Genomic DNA, 19,001 nt, shown 5'->3' with positions numbered 1-19,001 from the left:
AACATTAGAAATTAGAAAATTCAGAAAATTCGCATTTTTTCCTGGACGGTCGTTGGTCTTCGGAAAGGTGGTTCAGATTTACTCTTGTTTTGTGATTAAGTGCCCCAGGAAATAACGAATTGTTTATATGAGTAACGCAAGGTTATCAAGTATACGTAACCATATAACTCCTGAGAAGGTTAGTGACCCATATCATTTAGATCATTGACACGCGACTGCCATTACATCTGAGTTGTAAACTCTATACCCTGATGGAAAAAGCGCAATCGATTGCAACTAAAACGTCAGCATAAACGACATTTCGGCTAAACTACAGAATACAGGGCCACTTTCATCCATATAATAATCGAGCTGGCTCGTTTGATCCACTGCCAATCTTTGAAGAAAGATGATAATTTTATCTGCTAGGTGGTTGAGCAGCTTGCAGGGGAGCTGAGGAAGGGGGGTGGGGTGGGGTTCTCCTTGAAAGTCAACCTGGAAGGACAAGGTGGGGGTGTGCGATCCTCCAACCCTTGACCCTATTTCAGACCAAATCCTGGCCTAAAAAAAATACATACCTGCTTTCAGACTTCAGACCAAAATTGTTAAAATCAATATCCATTTTCAGACCAAAACAGATCAAAAACCATACCCCTTGGGGTGGCTTAGAGCTTATGTAAGGGAGTACCCCCTGCCCGCGTTCACACCAGCCCCACAAAGTCAATGAATAAATAACTATTGTTATGCCTGAGGAACACTTGCCATTTGTAGTGGTAGGTAGGTGTGTTTAACACATCAAGCTTATTACCAAAATCTTGTTTAATTATCCTGTCCATTAATTTTTTACCCAGCAGGCAGAGTTTCTTTCAACCTTCCTAGAAAATTAGGAAGAGGAAGAGACTCTTTTCCTTCCTCTTCTCCATTTTTCTAGGGGGATCAAAGGGAACTCTGGTCACATGGTATTAATTTGTAGATAATTTGAGTTGCTAGTCGAGTTTCATTGTTTATATACTACTCTGTCTTTTTGGGTATATAAGTAAGTAAATGATTAAATGTCAATAACACTGGGAATGCTTGTACAACCTTCTGAGCCGGAGGCTCATGATAAAGTGTTTGACAATCATCCAGATTGAATTGGAATTGGGAGATGTTGGTTTTTGAGGAGAGGGGAAACCAGAATACCTGGAGCAAAACCTCTCCTAGCAAGGGTGAGAGCCAACAAAAAACTCAACCCACATAAGATATGGAGTCCAAGAATCAAACCCAGGCCACATCATTTGGTGAGAGGCGAGTGCTCTCACCAGTATGCTCTATGTTCAAAGAACTCAAAACAAAATCAGCTTGGCAACCATAGCTACCCTCTGTTAAGTACTTTTATGTAAAACCAGATGCTAACACTGCCATTAAATTCACTGTAGAAAAGAGGTAACTACTGTTATAATTATTGGACACTGGACGGTGACTCTTTCTGGTCCCATTGGTGTGAAGTGAGTTTGGGTATTGCCACACTACCTGCATACACATACAGCTTGTATTTATGATCCCTGTCCACCTTTCCATCTGGAATTGAACAAAAGAGAGTAACAAGATTCCTGGCAAGTAAAATGTAATCCAGTCTTCCCCTACATGTTATTGTAGTAATAGGATCATCCTAAAGTGTGACATCATAAATCTTTTAATTTTTGAAAATTATGGGATTTGTTAAGATGTTCGGAAAGAGCACAATGAAAAATGCCTACTTGCCAAAAGTCAGTGTCTTGTTGCAAGATATTAGCACTGTTATGCTCCAATGACTCAAAAATGATTTTGCCTAAGTTTTAAACATATTTTGGAACTATGGCAAAGCGAGAAGGATTTCTATGGAGTCATTGGAGCATTTAACAGTATCTCATCCCCAAATTGCAACAAGGTACTGATTTTTGGCATAAAGTTAGTGTATCACAAAGTCATTCTTACCTCGACACTTCTGCAGATTGATGACCCAGTTTCATATAGACAAGCTGACCACCTGAGTTTTGAAGTTTGTTTTTCTGTGTGTGCTTTCTAACATGGAAAGGTGGGGATTAAAGAAAGAGACAGGGCGGTAACTAAAAAATCTGATTTTCAAATGGGGAAGTTGTTAGAGAGGGCACTCAATAGGGCTTTTACAGTATTCAGTCACTGTTCCAGTTAAGAGAGGGGTTTCAGGTCAAACACCCAAGAAGGCTGGCTTCCTAACCAAACACACTGAATAGGAAATTTAAGAAGATTTGGTGAGAACTACACCCATCAACCCCCGCAAAATGCCTTATTGAGTCCCTGACTTTGAAATTTTGAGTAAGATTTAAAATATCTACTCATGAAATACAAGAATCTTTGAAAAAAATTTCTTTATAAAAATGCATTGTATGCACTAAATTAATCACTGCAAGAGATTGGAAGAATATAGTTTGTTACTAGAATCATTTGGCGATTATGCAGGCCAAAAACTGGAATTTAATGGGTATGGGGGAAAGTATCCTTCCCTATAAAAATAAAAATCCATGGGAATACAGAGGACCAACCCTTTTTTGTTAGAGAAAGTAGGTCTCAGAGAAAAAAGAATATTTTTCTCTCCCCCTGTTCCCCTGAAACCCCCCTCCCACCCACCTCTCCCCTGCTCCCCATTATGTAAACATAATCCGCTTACTTTATGGTTTTATTTATTCTTGTCCATCCAAAACAATTTTTACTCACCCCCCCCCCCCACCTCCCTCCCTTAGAATTCCATTATTTTTAAGATGATTTCCTCATCCCCATCCCAAAGAAAAAGGAAAAGAACAGAAATATGGGCTGTACTTTACATTGAATTATTAATAGTAGGCTCCTTTATTTTTAGGTGACTCCCGCATCCCCTAGCCTTAAAGCCATTTTTTGCATACCCCCTCCCCCTCCAAAAAAATACACCAGCCCACCCCAACTGGTAAATGAAGTGTCCCTTATTTAGGGGTCAACTCACTGCACATAAAATTATCACGATGACTCAGGAGATCACATTTAGAGCTGTGTCGTTATCCCTTAAAATGAAAGCGGTAGACCATACGTACGGATGAGCGAATTTTACTCAGCAAAGCGTCATATGCCACAAAACAATGTATGTCCAAGAGAAAAGTTGAAAATCAATAACTAGAAAAGAGTTTGATCAAGATAAGTCAAAAGGAAGCATGCAATACAACTGAAACTCCAGTGATATCGGAATATTTATTAAGGTCCAAAGTTTGTTCCCATTATTTATAATATCGTTTATAAATAACCTACAGAGCAGAGAATTTGTGATCAAAAAAGATGTTGAAACGTGGCCAAAACAAGGGAAGCGTGAAGGATAAACGGTGTATTTTTATAGCCTTCAAGCGTTACGTGCCATGGGAAATGCAGAGTTAGAGGCAAAATATATTTTTAATATTGTTTGATAAAGAATTTTGTAACTGGCGTAGTACTGAAGAGTGGAAAAGAATATTACATGTAAACTACGATTAACTTTATGCAGATTAGAGAAAAAACGTTATTAGTTTGTTTTTCATGTCACAATAATGGTGACCTTAAGTCACACTTGGGTGAAATGTGTTAACAGACCATACAGAGGTGTAACTATCATGTGCAAGAGGCGGGCCCTGAAAAATTAAATCACAATTAAATGCTTCTAGCTTCGATTCTATGAAGTCATCTGTACCGCTCTGACAAAAAACATTTAAATACTCAATGACTTGATTTGTTTTTAATGAACACTCATTTCTTATCCGCTAATGTGTTGTAAACGCATAACTTGGACGTTCTGTGGCTCATGTTGGTAACCTTTAGCGAACGTAGCAGTATTACCCCGTTCCTTTGCCAAAAATATCTCTCAATAAACTAATGCTGTTCCACTTCATTTAGCTCTTCATGTCTAGATCTGCTGACTCCCTTAAAAATATTGCAGATCACTGTTTTTAGCCAGGGGCAGATATATGTGAGAGCAATATATTTAAATTGGGAGGGATTTATTCTACCTCCGCAGAAAATTCTTTACAAATTCTGGAATGATATTTGAAAAAGGCATGGCAGCTGTGCAAGTATTGGCTTTCTTTCTTTTTCTGTGAAACAGGGGCGCCTGCAAGTTGGTCAGAATGGCATCATTTAAATTCGCTTCCAGTGCTGTTTCAAGGGTATTTGAAACGATACTGAAGAGATCCCTGTAGCAGATATTACTCTGATCACTGGATATCCAAGTTTTGTACAGAAATGCATCTGTTCCAATCTTGTAGTAAACGGCGGACGGGCAAAATCCAAAAAGCATTTTTCTTCAGAGATTTTCCGTTCATCTCTTTGTGTATAACAGCGTATTTTTTTCAAATGCAATATCAGTACTCTTATCCCTTGGAAAGTATAATATATCACACACACTGTATTAGCTTTTAATTGCTTTTGGACAATAACATTATTTGACCCCCATGTCCGTAAACCGTCAAAAACCCGTATTTGTTCAAACGTTCACTTAAAAATGGAAACTCTTGATTGTCAGAAACTGAAGGCGTTGAATTGTAAACGCAACATTTAGAATACGTTTGGAACTTACTGTGACTACAATAGAGGGTTTTATCATTTCGTTAAAAATATATCGTTTATTATATTGAACAAATTGCCCGGCAAAGCCTTACTGTGATTTCTTGAAGCCAATATCGGTTTTCTGAAAACCTTTGCCATACTGTTTAAGTGTTGTATATGCTAATACACTGCATCCACAGTCGCTTGTCTACTTTTCTATTTAATTACAGAAAGATATGATACGACAGTTCTATGTGCAGTAATATAACCGATGGAGACATAATAGGCGATAATAACGGAATACAATATATTATAGAATGTTATCGTTTTGAAAGGTTCTTCTTTGCCAAATACTGACAACTTGCCGTTGCTTGATGGTGTGTGATAACTGGTCAACCATTGTAAAGTTTGTTGGTTATGTACATCACTTTGCTGTAAAATCAGTCCGTACGAAAATTTATGAAACCAATGTCGTAATCAAATGAGCTCACCCTATGGAGATATACTCCGGAAAACGACCCATATCAATTTGCACTCGACTTAAAAAGTAAGCGTTTGATGTCAGCTTCTGTATTCGTCCACCACAAAAATAAGTTTTTCAAGTATTTGGCGATATCGGACCAGTTGGTAACTAATGTAATTTGTCGATTCTTACGACAGGCAACTTTCACTGGTTTTTTGGTTTAACCTTCTAAAAAAATGGGCTAAATGTATTTTAAGCCATACACACAAACTTTCTTTTCTCTCCTTAAGAGATCTTTAAAGCGGTACATCAGTGTACATGTTGCATGGTTTGGTTTGTGGTAAGTTGTCTGTCCTATAAATAACGCACGAAAGAACCAGTGCACAGTGACATCATACGATATTGCCTGGTTTCAAAGTGTGTTGAAGTCTTATAACGAGCACGAATCGTTGACTCCAGTCTTTACACGACAATGGACGAAGAAGCAAGTTCAGTTGTTCTTATGCCCGAGGTTAAGGTTGAAACTTTTGAAAACTCTGAAAACCATCCCGATAGCGAAGGAAGTTCGCTTGGAAGTCCAACAGATGAAAATTCATTGCCGCGTTTTGGCGAAACCTCGGAGGAAGATATTCAACGATTGTTGGAGCACCGTTCATGCAGTGAAAACACATGGCGAGCGACTAAAAATGCCGTGAAAATTCTCCGAGACTACATGGAAGAGAAAAGTATGGATGTTAACTTTGAGAACCTGGACAAGCAAGCGTTGAATGACCTTTTGCGTAAATTTTACGTCGAAGCGCGTAAAAAGAATGGAGATTATTACAAATCCTCTGCCTTGGGGAGCATACGTTTTGGAATTCATCGGTACTTACAGTCACAACAGAGGAATATAGACATCAGAAACGACCCTGAATTTACCGAGTCCAACAAAATATTCAAAGCCCAGGTCATAAAACTGAACAAACAGGGGAAAGGCGAAGTAAACCGTTCCGACATCGGGCCTGATGATTTGAAGAAGCTGTATCTCTGTGATGTGCTCTCGCCATTCAGCGCCGATGGTCTTCAACGAAAAGTGTTTTTCGACCTTCTCATGTACTTACCAGGAAAGCGTAACCGGAGCAATGTGAGAGAACAAACTCGGGACACTTTTCTCATCGGATATAACTCAAGCACTGGTTTGAAATACATTTATCCGAACCCCTCGCACTGTGAAAACGTTTTTGCCGAAGGAAAATGCCCGCGGATGTACGAAAAACCAGGTAAATTATGTACGTATATTTTAGAAAGCGCGCGAAATATTTTGTCATCTATTGTGAACAGCGACAATTTGAAATTGAAAGGAAAAATGACTTTTCAAGAAATCATCCGATGTTATTTACAACGTGAAGGAACTAGGTAAATGGACGGGCTTTTACTTCAATAGTTTTTCAAGTGATAGTTGAAGTTGCTGGGTTTTTTTTTTTAGTTTTTTTCTTTTACCAAAGTGGGAAGAAAGGATAAGCTTGATCTTCAAATTTGTTCAGTTTCTTTTTACAAATCCAAAAAGGCCGGCGTTTTGTCGAGTGGATTTCCTAGTCCAAGAATTAAATACGCGAAAGTTGGAGCTTAATCTTAAGACTTATATTTGATCTGTTTTTCGAGGCTGACGGATATATTTTATTGTCAGTTGTGTCGTAGTCAGTTACTTGCAGCAGTACTTGCATACTTCTCCTTTATTTTTGAGTGTCAACTTGGAGAAGGAAAATTCAGAAAATCAGAACAAAGAACCTTACTAAAGATCTTTTGACACAAAAATACTTCATAGAAAAATATTCAAGATTAGAAAAACTGCACATTTCCTTGTCATTGGCAATAATTATTTGACCCCTTCCTCATCAGGTAATCCAAGATGTCCCGTTGCCTCATTTCTCAAGTACCTTTCTAAGCTGAATCCCATGAATCTGTACCTGTGGCAGAGACCCAAAGCTTCCTTCAAACATCATGCTTGTGAAGATGATCCTATCTGGTATGAAAACGCAGCGGTTGGTCACAATTCACTGGGAGAGATGATGACTAACATGTCTAAACTTGCACGTCTGTCCAGGATTTATACCAATAACTGCATTAGAGGCACATACGTGGCAATTCTTGACAGCCTTGTGGACGATTATCCACTCATTACTACTCTAGTATCTCAGCCAGCTCCCCAGAGATATCAACCCATCCTCCCTCGAGAGCCTTGCGACGAGCGTCCTACCATGGTGTCAGTTAATGGAAAGTATCGGGCATCAAGTCCAGAGGAAACAGTAACCTCAAGATGCAGTGACATCCAACTAGGCTCATCGGCATTCAGCGCAGTTCAGAGCAGAGAACAAGCTCATCTCTCAAAGATCATTATTAATTCAAGCCATTCTCAGTCTCAGGCTTTAAATCTAAGCAGTATCAGAACCTCTTCTTCGCAAGGGAACAACCATGCCTTCAGTGAGAAGCAAACAGAGCTAAAGCCATCAAGTCCAACAGAATTCTCTTTGCTTGGAATGCAATACTATTCTAGCCAGAGGGGACTGCAGTCACCCCTTGCAGCCTACAGGTTAAGTCAGCTTCAAGCACCTCCAAATAATTTACGTAGTCCACTTCAATCATCATTTAAAACTACTGATGGTAATTACAGCTTGCCTCATACATCATCAGCAGGCCGCGCCGGAATGAACTATCCAGGGCACACCAGTTCAAGAGTTGTTTATTGTCAAACAGCACCAACCATGGCTTCTTCGTCATCGCACCCCATGGTAAGCTCAAGCAAAGATGATAGGGCTGATTTTTCTCAAAATTCACTGAATCTAGGAGTAAAGAAGACACCAGACATTGCATCCTGTTGTTGTTGATGTTTTTTTTGTTTCAGTTAGTTATTTTATTGCTGAGTAATTAAAAGCCAACCATCTTGGTTCAATTCCTGGACTTGGCGTCATATGTGGGTTGAGTTTGTTGTTGGTAATCTCGTCCTTGCTCCAAGAGGTTTTTCTCTGGGTCCTGACCTCAGGTTTTCCCCTCTCCCCAAAAACCAACATTTCCAAATTCCATTTCAATCTGGAAAGTGTCCCCAATTAGTGCTCCGTGCTTAATTACATTGATACTTAATTTAAATAGTTATTTATTTATTTATTTATTTATTTTATTTCAAAATTGTAGAGGACACTTGAAACAAGTTACCGGTAAACACAACTTAAGAACTGCCTTTGGTAGTTCATTTCACCATTGCATGCAATCTTTCATAGAAATGCAACAGCACCATGTGTTTTCTAAACCTATGATTGCCCAATGCTGCATAATTTAGTAAATTCATGCAAGACTTGTTAGTCAGGAACAAGATCAGCACATGTGATTATATGGCAACGATGATACCATCCCATGTCAAATGAAAACATTGACATCGGTGGACGTCCTTGTTGGTAACTTTTTCTTTGGTCGTAACAATAGAGTTCACCAGTCAGTTACTCCAACATCTTCTATTAAACAGTTTGTTTATGATTGATCACATCTAGCAAGGCTCACAGTGAGAATTAACTTACTTTCTACTATCGACAGCACAGTGCCGCTGATAAAAGCCCAATGCCTGGAAGCCCCCTCACTACTCATGTGCTGGACACAGCACGTGGTATACCAGCCAGGAACCTGCAGATACAGCTGTACTTTGAAGAAATGCGACCTGACAGTCGCATGTGGAAACATATCACATCAGGGTAAGATTGAAATTCTGTTTTGTTAGTCAAGTTATTCTAATATTCTTGCAGATTCTTCAAAATAGAACACATGCCTGGGATTACGATAGTCTTGCAATCAATTGTAATCAATATCCTGCTTGTCTGGGTTCAATAAAACTGTTGACAGAGATACTTTACAGTTTGTTTTTGCTACAAGATCTCACATGTCATTGGCTACAATCAACACACCAGAAATATTTTGACAATATCCAGTCTTATTTACCGCATTGTTTTTAAATAACATGCAAGTTCTGAACCTCAGCACTGAACTAATACTTAACTTTTACTTCTATGAATCATAATTATAGCAGCAACCAATATAGAACTGTACTATGAACAAAGTTTGTGTTTATCTGTAAACTAACGTGATTTAAGATATGTTATGTAATGCACTTGATAGAGCGGTTTTCAATTGAGTGTTGTAAAACCAAAACCAAAGTAATTTCTCTGGCCAATCACAACAGATGAAAACAGCACAATCAGCCAATCAGAAATCGAAGCAAATACATGTAACCTGCGTCAAGAGAGGAAAACACTTGCGACCAAGCACAACTGGTTTTGGTTTGGCTTCCCGTTGGTTGAGAAACTGGCGCGAACTTTACCAACCGATCATAGAGTCTAGTAAAGCAAAACCAAAGCAAATGCAAAATTACTTTCGATACTCGATTGAAAACCGCTCTAAGAAGAACTTCAATTTCAAACTGGTAGAATTTCACTTTGTTGAATAGAATCTTTGTATAATTGATTTGTGTAGAGTCACCAATGTTGATGGTAGAATTCCTGACCTACTGACTCAAGAGCAGTTTATACCTGGTAAATACATGATCAGATTTGAGACTGAAGCTTATTTCAAGGAGACTGGAGTTTCTTCATTCTTTTACCCCTATGTTGAGGTAATTATGTTGTTGTAAATTACTCTCTGAAAATAAAAAATTAATTAACACTTTGACTTGTGTCTCCTTTCCACTGTTGATTAAATTGTCCTGCCTTACAATGTAAGAGAATTTTTTTGGATAGACTTTTTCACCAAAAATTTTCACTTTTTTTGTGTGTATAGTGATTATAGTAGTGTAATATCAATGGTAGTTTCAAACTAATGCTACTAAGAGGATAATCATTTACCTATCCATCCATCAAGGGATCTAAGTCCAACCCCTTCCTTTAGAATATTTTATTAGCCTTACCACAAATTTGCTGGCACCCATTTATAAATAGATGTTGCAGAGTCTAATACAGCACTGTGCGAGCTAGCATGTTGACCAATTCATTAGGAGCTCAGAAATCTGTGTTATGTACATGTTTATCAATAGCGATTTTCTTGTTGATTACCTTGAAAAGTAACTTGCAACTCCTATTAATTTTCTGGATCAAAGTTCCACCACTTAAATGCAAACTGATTATAGAAAAATTCTTGAGCTCAAATTGTTTGCCATTGAGAACCATATGCCAGGACATGAACCTTTGTCCATTGGATCTCACATGCATCTAATCTGCTAATAACTGGAGCACTTCGCAAATATGCAAGTCTGCCCAAAAAGAAATAGATGTCTTGAAAAATGATGGAATTGCTGTTGTCTTTCTCCACTTTGTCTTACCCCATCCAGGTGTATAAAATGACTACTTGTGACATAATGCCGAGGGTAACCCTGCAATGGACTAGCACCCCAAGGGGAGTAGGAATACTCTTAGTTGCTCTCTGTAACATAAACCAGACTCCCGCCGTATGTGCTGCCTTGACCCCAAGTGCAACCTTACCTTTTATTTTTTACCTATTTATTTACTTATTTATTGTTTTATTTGTCACTTTTCAGATCGTATTTCTGATCAGTGATCCATCTCAACACTACCATGTACCACTCCTGCTAAGTCCATTCTCCTACTCCACATACCGTGGCAGCTAAAGACTGGGGCAAGGTTCACTCCAGTTTGTAAGAGACGTTGGGAACAAGGTTGATCCCAAGGCATTTTTCATAGATGCAACAAGATAAATTGAACAAGAAATGCTTACAATAATAATTATTGTTGAGGTGTCTTAATCAAAAAGAGTATTTTTCATTCTGGGGAAAATGACAGATTTTTTTGTTCAGGTGTTTGTACAACTCCAAATCATCAGTGTTTGTGATATTAATATGTTAAGTTAGTGAACCTCATTAAAGGTTTTATATTTAACCAGGCAGCTTGTTTATTATGGATCACATTTTGCACCTGTCACTGTTAATCGCAGAAGTGGGAACGGGCCTGGGCATAACAAGAGATTAACCGTTCAAATACACCAGTGCAGGGCATTTGTAGCCTCTCCCTTGCACATGCCTTTGGCTCACCAGGCAATTAATTTCCTCACAAATTCCTTATTTAAATAGAAATCCTTACTTTATATATGGATAATTTTAACTCCCAAATAAATTTGTTTCCTCTGTTACTGCAAGAGCACAAGTATTCAGCTAGAGTTCTGTGAAAATACCAGGCCAGATCAAAAATGTCTTGGATACAGATTTAGATGCTCTTTCCTCAAGCGAAGTGTTTGTCTGTACAAAGTGTTATTGGCCAAGTCCAAAGTGCACTTCCAGGATTTGGAAGTGCACACTGATTAGACTATGCCAATCACCCATTGTTTTAGCAGATGTCTTTTTGAGAAGGAAGGATTGCACAACAAGCCAAAAGATCATCAAGACTCAGCGTCATTGAAAATTTGTTAGCAAGTCCACTAAATGGCCAAAAGTCCTCATAACAAGCAATTAACATTGCTGTTAAATCCCCTGGATGTGCCCTGCCTCACCCCACCCCTGTGCCGTTTACCACCTTGGTACCTCTATGTCAAGACAAAACATTTGGGCCTTTTCTTGGACAAACTTAATAAAGGAATGTGGAAAGCTAGTAATTGGAGCTGTTTCCAAGAAATACTTTAGTAACTTCGATCCCTCTGAAGCAGCCCATTTTTATTTGGAATGCATAAAAAGGAAACAAAATAGCTTGAAGTTGAGAAAAGGTTACCTGCTGAACTACAAGAAGTCTGCCAAAGAGATTGTTTAGCCACAAAAACAACACACTAAGACCCCGTCCACACGTATCCGGATATTTTTTAATCCGGAACAATGTTATCGGATTCAAAAATTTCCATGCTGGAGAGCGGATTCAAAAATTTCCGGATTTGCTTCCGAATTCGCCGGATGCGTGTGGACGATAGCCGTATCGGGAAAGAAAAAGTTACGGATTCAAAAATATCCTGATACGTGTGGACGGGGTCTAAGATTGCAGCTTACAGGAAGATTTCCCAAGTGGGTTTTTAATCTGTAACCAGACTCTGTAGTGGGAATGGGGTGCATAAAAAAATGTAAACCCAACATGCACTGGTTTTCACATACTCTATTCCCCACATCAAGAGAAGGTCAAATGAAATTGGAAAGCCAAACTCAACAAATTTGTACTTTATTCATTAAAACAGACTGCCCAGATGGTAACATCAAGGTTCTCAAAACTAAGAACCTAACCAAACTTCACTACTTTTTAGTAAACAGTAAACTTGCCTAATGCTTCAAGCTAAAATAGGGACAGATCTTTGTAAGATGACACATGCCATTAATTTACCTTTCTGGTTTATGGTAAAGTTGTTTCAAAAAACAAACCGAGATTATCTTATCCTCTTGTTTTAGCAAACAAAGAACTCTAATGCCAACAACATTTTTTCATAAACCCCAAATTGTTTGCTCTTTAAAAGTGTACTTTTTAATTTAATCTTGGTCAATGATATTCTTATTAAATAAAACTTTACAAATATAAAAATTATCTTTTGGTATGAACAATATTACTATACACTTTCAGATCTTTTATGTACAAAATGTGTAAAATTAATATTTACATATTCGAACTGAAACACTGAAATAGAACAACTTTTAAAATTCAAGAAAAGGATTGAAAAATTTTGCTAATATGTCAAGCAACAAGCCAGATGTCTTTGAAAAACACCAGTCACTTTTCCAGCATTATATGTCACCTAACATAGCATCTACATATTAAATTATCATTTCCCTTCACTTCTTCCTCAAAACTTGTTGTTCCTAAAATTAAAATGCAACCACAATTTTTCAATTCATGGCATCAAATAGGCTGATTCACGACACATCTTCCTCACACAGGCAATGCACCACAGTTTCATATGTCAGAAACATGATTGCAGTGTTTGGAACTTGTCGAAGAAGGTGAGTTCCAAGTCCTCCATAAAGTCCGACTCTACCTTCTTCATGAAGGATTTTTCTAAAGGCCTGCATGAAGGAGTGGTATTTTCTCTTTCCATCTACTTCCTGCTGTCGCAGTCTGGTCCTGATAACCTCGTGTGGATATGCTGTGACAGCTGCTATACATTTTGATGTTGCTGCTGCCATCATAAATTGAAAAAAGTCCACAACATTCTTTTCATTGGTGCCACGCACTTTGAAGTGATGTCTCTGAACCTTGGCCTTAATATGTTCATAAATCACAAAGTGAATCACAGTCTCTGTTATACCAACATATGTCGCTGTTAGTCCTCGATAAAAGCCCTTAAATCCATCAGTCTTCCAGATATTGAAAATAAGTTTTGTTATCTGACCTCTAGTTGCAGTCCTGAAATGGTAACAAACAACATATTTTAGGACTATTTCAGCAATTGAACATCCCTAACAGTGTTTTAGTAGAAGGTAGCTTGGTAGAGCTCTAATGCCGAAATATTCAATTTTAGTAGCTGCCAAGTGTGATGATCTTTGACACCTTTTACAGTATTTCCAGTGTTTGTCAACAATGATGTTAACCAAAATCTATGAAGCAGGGATTTGTCCACCCCTAGAGGTTTCCTATGTTAAGCAACACTCTACAAAACCATGCAAAACATACCTGTTATCAAGCTGGAGCCTTGTTTTTACCACCCAAAGAGGACTTGATAATGTTGATGTAACAATACCTAAAAGACAAGAAAACTCTATAAGAAAATGTACTATCAGGGGATTACTACATGTAACTAAAATGGAAACATGAACAGAAACCCATTTTCTCTATGGTGTACGGCAATTTACTTCTGGCTGTGGGCAGCATCATATGCGTCATATGAAGAAATGAACCCCATCACCAGAAAGATCACATATAAATTAGCAAGTTTACTAAGTTTGGTTATGCTTCATTGCGTAGTAACCAGGCTGTGACCTGTCAAAGGTCGCCCAAATTCCATACAAATGTCTCTTATTCTGAAATGGCGTGCCACGAATCCACACAGTCTCTAATTTTTCCAATTTTTGAAAGCCTTCTGCATAGAAGCAATCTAGCAACATAACCTCAAACTTGGTAAACTGCTTAATTTTAATGCAATCTATCTTGTGATGGACTCTAATTTCTGAATAACGCATCTTAAAACGCATCTTAAAAACTCCCCAGTCTCCACTTGAACCCAGAAATGAAAAGTTAACTCATGCCAAGATGACCAAATTTTTGCAACAGTTGCATCATCAAAAGTCAGTTAATAGGACTATAGGATATCCAATGCCACTTCATCTCTCAGACTAACAAATGCAATGTTTCCTTGTGCTTCCTTTAAAATGTGGCAAAAGTTTGAGTACCTGCCACTGTTCAAGTTTTTGCAGCAGATCTACAAGGTTTTAAGCAAAAAAAATTTAAAGTTTTTGTTGATTCAAAATTGAATGTTAATAAAATCTATCACAGCAACATTTCTGTAAACACCTTTGATTTCTCCAGCCACATGTTGTCTACTGAATTGCCATATCACTCATATTGAACAGCAACCTGAACCTACATGTATAAAGAAAAGGCAAGTCTGTACTCTGTACCTGCAGAACATGCTGAACCAACATGCACCAACTTGCTTTCAGGTGACACCACGCCACTCCTGTTGAACACACGTTTAGCTGTGGCATACACTGAGAAGTACAAAGCTCTTGACGGAGCAACACCCACTAAAGTGGGGCCAAGGCCTTTGAATAATGCAACAACTCCTTCTGTCTGCACAATGTGTCTCAAACATGACAGGATACCAACAGGTCTTGTGACTGAAATCTCCACAGGTATACCCCAAACTCCAGAGCCAGTTCCTGCTGGGCATAGCACATGTCTGAATGTTGGCACTGACGACTGTGTAAGAAAGAACAGATGTGGTTTAGTAAGGCAATCCAACTTCTACAGCCAACAATATGAGCATTAGCCCAATCATCAGATTGGGAAGCTGGATTTGCTCTGTCAAAGGGCTACAACCTCAGCTCTTGAATCCCTTTACAATGGTCAATTTACTCTATCAACTCGGTGAGAAAACCAAGAAAATCAAATATTCGTTTTCCACTCCCCACCAATGCTACATCACAGTTTCTTTAGAGACGTAACCTCCTTATCAACTTCTAGCGCATCTGACCAAGTGTCCAAAATTCGCTATCCTAACTTTTGTGTTCTTGTCTTAACTGTCCCTTATGTGTCTATTAACTATACCTGAACACAACAGTCAGATAATCATGAAAGTATTTATTTTACAACAATACAAACTTATGTTTCTTTTTTGTTTTCTGTACATTCTATTTAAGCTACGTGGATGGACAGAAACATAGGTTACCACGTATTTCCTCTGTTTCAAATAGCATCAAAAATTAACAGGCCTTTAAAAAACAGTTCTTTATTAATTTTAACAACCAGTTGACTTTCGAATGCAACAAACCCTAGCAAAAAAATCAAACATTCTGCAGCAATTTGACCCCATCAATCAATTGTGCCCTAATTCGATCTTCACCCTCAAGAACTAAACGTTTCGCAACAGTAACAACGATGTAAGAAATTAAACTACTAGTTGAACAAGGGAAATGGGGAAAACACAACAAAACATATATCTGATGACTAAATGAACGACACTTCTTTAGTGTTAGTTGAGATTGTAAACTTGGCACTAAAGTGTATACAACCATTCTGAGGGCCTCAACTTTGTACGGTTTGTCGACAAGGAACTTTAATCAAGGGCCCTTTTCAGGAAATGATTCATAAGGAAATTATTTGACCATCGGATTCCCTTACAAACAATGTAATTTATGTTTTGATCGTATTTATTCACGCAAGTTGGGAGCCAAGCGTGAGAAGGGACTACGTTTGGGTCATGACACGTGAGTCACGGAGCGCGTTGTTTATTTAGGCGTAAAGTCCTACCTGTAATCTGGTTTTTACAACTTCCAGAGGGCAAGTCAATGTAGCACCTACAGTTCCTCCAACCCTGCAAAAGGTTTCAGGATAATAACATTAGAATCATGGTCTTACATAAGTTTAAGTAAAGTTTTCTTAACGCAATGTCGTCACAACAAACATGCACAGAGACTGTGAAAATAATTAATAGTTTAATACCATAACAACTTCGTGTTTCGAAAGAACACTTAAAAAGTTAAAGCAATCAAGAGGCTTGTATAGTGAAACAGAGAAGGTTTCCACCTAAATAACCCATGAATAAGCCATTTCATGAACTTCCAAGCAACAACTTGTAGCTTGGCCGCGGAAATTCAGCGCAAGGATAAACTTGACAAGGTTTATTCTGATGATTACGCGCCTTAATTGAAATTTTCAAATGCCTTTATACTCACAAGAACACTCTAACGTTTGATTTTTCTCTAGGCACACTGAAAATCGTTTAAATAGAGCAAACACAAAACGGACCGACGCCATCACACTCGAACATGTGCTCTTAACGACGAAACGAAACGCCAGAACCCGAAAGAAAAACACTCTTTGGATCAAACGTACCCTCCAGCCACCAAATGGACATACGAAGACTTTCCACTGGGCATTTTCTGTTGGATTTCGTTCTGAAAGGAAGCTTCGTTTGTCCCACAACTCAACTCCCAACTCATGGAAAATATTGCCACTGGATGTAGTCTGTTTACAACACGAACCTTGTACTCTCTGTTTACTCACGTTCCCGCTCTGCACGACAAAACTGATAACTTTAATTTGATTGGTCATTCAATTATTTCCACGTGCTCTACATGCACATCCTTCACTTTCATTCATCCAAAGTTCGTTCATATCACGTGGACAAGTGACATTTTCGTACTTTGTCGGAGGGGGTCAGTAGTCGTTTATGAATGTGCGTTTATGCACGCACGATTGAAAAACAATAGTTGTTTCATCTTTTTTCGCTAGTTTTTTATAGTTAACTGTAATTCTAACATGATTTCATGAATAAAAACTTCTGTGATTCTTCGGAGACGAGAAATCAAACAAAAGAGACGATTTTGTGTACTTGAAAGGGATGTCCGTTAAAACGTGGGCATGCCGGAAAGGGTGTGAAATGGGTAGAGTAGGGGGCTGGGATGAACCAATCATCCGTAAGATTTATTTCATTTCGCGCTGTTCTCAAAAAACGTACTTGACAATAACAATAATAATAACAACTTCATTTTGACAAAGAAGAAGAACGAAACTTTTTTTCATGGAACAGCTTCATGCACTTCAAGTATAAACAACGCACTTTCCATGACTTACGTCATTCACTGATGTTCCAATGCATTGGTACTTGTATCACGCTTTTACCGAGACAAACACAAGCTGTTGTCCAACTGAAGGGACGTGACCATTGGATTAATCTTGTTTTCGATTTATTACCGCAGAAAACCAAAAACTTCAATACTTAGATTTCCACTGTTTAGTTTGTAGTTTTTGCAAGTAAAAACCGCTAGAACAACGAGAACACCGTGCGTGAAGCTACTGCGAACAGGCCTCCCTGGCGTGCTCAGTCTAGACGTGAGCTCCGCGCCCCTGAAGCCTGTTCGCAGGCTAGCGTGCAGTGAACCAAGTGTTCGTTTTCGAATGGTACAAAAGCAGACCAAACATGTTCATGGCAGTCATAACAACGTCTGCAAACGCAAGTTGCTGGTGTCACGCAAAATATAACGATGAGCTTTGAGCTTTGTGATTTTTCATTTCGCTTGCACAGTTACCTTAGACATGGTCATGCGTGATTAAATTTCAATTTTCCTACAGTCTTTATAGACGTCAAAGTTCACCCTTCGTTTTCTTTGAAGACCTTGGAATAAAGAACGGCGTAACGCAGTGCCTGGGCCATCCTATATAAAGAATGTTTCGTAAATCAAGCAAACCAATTCATATGATTTTCAAAAACGAAAAGTACCAAAACTGTGCCTCTTCAGGCACAAGCGGGAGACCAACCTCGTTCCCAGGGTCCTCTCTCAACCTCCTTTCTTGAGGGATGAGGGAGGAAGATAGAGGACCTGGGAACGAAAAGGGGAGAGGGGTTCGTGAGAGTGATGGGATGAGTCATATACGTCATTAAACGTCTTCACAGTGATTGGTTATTCCTCTTTTCAACTATGAGCACCCTGTACGAGACCAGGCACGGCCGTAACAGGAGCCCATTAGGCTCCTGGCGGTAATCAGAAGCTAGAAGATCACGCGTCACCACACATGCATCGATCTATCTAAAAGATGATTTCTCGGTCTAAACTAATAACAGGAAATCTGCCGATAATATCTTTTTTTGTTAAAAAGAGAACTTTTTTTTTTTTGCTTTTAATATGAATAATCCTGGTTACTTCTTCATTTTTACTAATATTTTTGTTATTATTTTTTGTCTTCCACAGTATTCTGTAAAGACAAACAAAGGATAAAGATCTTAGCCCATTTTATTGGCAAAGGATATCAATTCCGCTGAGAAGTGTACCACACGACAATGGTGGGACACTGAATCTCCAAACGATGCGACATCACTCGGAGACCAATTCTGTAGTGAAGACCAAAAACAGCGAAAACCAGATCAAAAAACTCATTGTTTTGGACTTGTATGAGGTTCACCACAGAGCACTCAACCCAACGGAAATCTCAGTAAGGATTTCAATTCTTGTACTCAACTTTTCTTTGAAAGTTCTACAATAGTCAAACTGAGAAAAAGGAACTGATACAATAATTAGTGCGAACGTCCGTTACTGAAGTAAAAGACTGATATGTACTTCACTTCATCTCTACTCGCCAAACATTTGAAATCTTTTCGTGATATTTCATCAGTATTAGAAATGACAATAAAACTGGGGATATTTTTAGGCTGACCCATTAATGCAGGCTGTCGTTAATCCTTTTAGATGTCTTTTTAACAGCTTCTTAAAGAGGATTTGTCACGGGAATTTGCGTCATTTCAAAAACCCAACAACATTTTTCTGTTTTCTGGTCCAAATTTGGGAGAGAATCACCTCCCCATTGTACTACTGAATTGTACTAAAACCGTGTCGATGAGTGTCTCTGGCCATAGATTTACTATTCTGGAA

General features: G+C 38.5%; 2 protein-coding genes across 2 annotated transcripts; one reads left to right on the top strand and one right to left on the bottom strand.

Annotated features, from left to right (window-relative positions):
- The first annotated feature begins 5,331 nt into the window (after positions 1–5,331).
- LOC146463286 (uncharacterized) lies at positions 5,332–10,895 on the top strand. Its single transcript, XM_085084529.1, has 5 exons — positions 5,332–6,240; positions 6,860–7,749; positions 8,546–8,700; positions 9,476–9,614; positions 10,533–10,895. Exons 1-5 carry the CDS (start codon positions 5,454–5,456, stop codon positions 10,620–10,622), a joined length of 2,061 nt encoding a protein of 686 aa, XP_084940655.1. The 5' UTR covers positions 5,332–5,453; the 3' UTR covers positions 10,623–10,895.
- A 1,236-nt stretch (positions 10,896–12,131) lies between these two features.
- Positions 12,132–16,627, bottom strand: LOC146463285 (solute carrier family 25 member 36-like). Its single transcript, XM_085084588.1, has 5 exons — positions 16,468–16,627; positions 15,883–15,946; positions 14,532–14,832; positions 13,588–13,654; positions 12,132–13,320 (listed from the first exon to the last, which is right to left on the bottom strand). The coding sequence occupies exons 1-5, from the start codon at positions 16,572–16,574 to the stop codon at positions 12,831–12,833; spliced, it is 1,029 nt and encodes a 342-aa protein (XP_084940714.1). The 5' UTR covers positions 16,575–16,627; the 3' UTR covers positions 12,132–12,830.
- Positions 16,628–19,001: the final 2,374 nt, after the last annotated feature.

This window comes from Pavona decussata, unplaced genomic scaffold, assembly GCF_977016875.1.
Source record: "Pavona decussata unplaced genomic scaffold, jaPavDecu1.1 SCAFFOLD_179, whole genome shotgun sequence".
Taxonomy (NCBI): domain Eukaryota; kingdom Metazoa; phylum Cnidaria; class Anthozoa; order Scleractinia; family Agariciidae; genus Pavona; species Pavona decussata.
The sequence above is the reverse complement of the archived record's forward strand: the minus strand, read 5'-3'. Positions and strand labels throughout refer to the sequence as shown.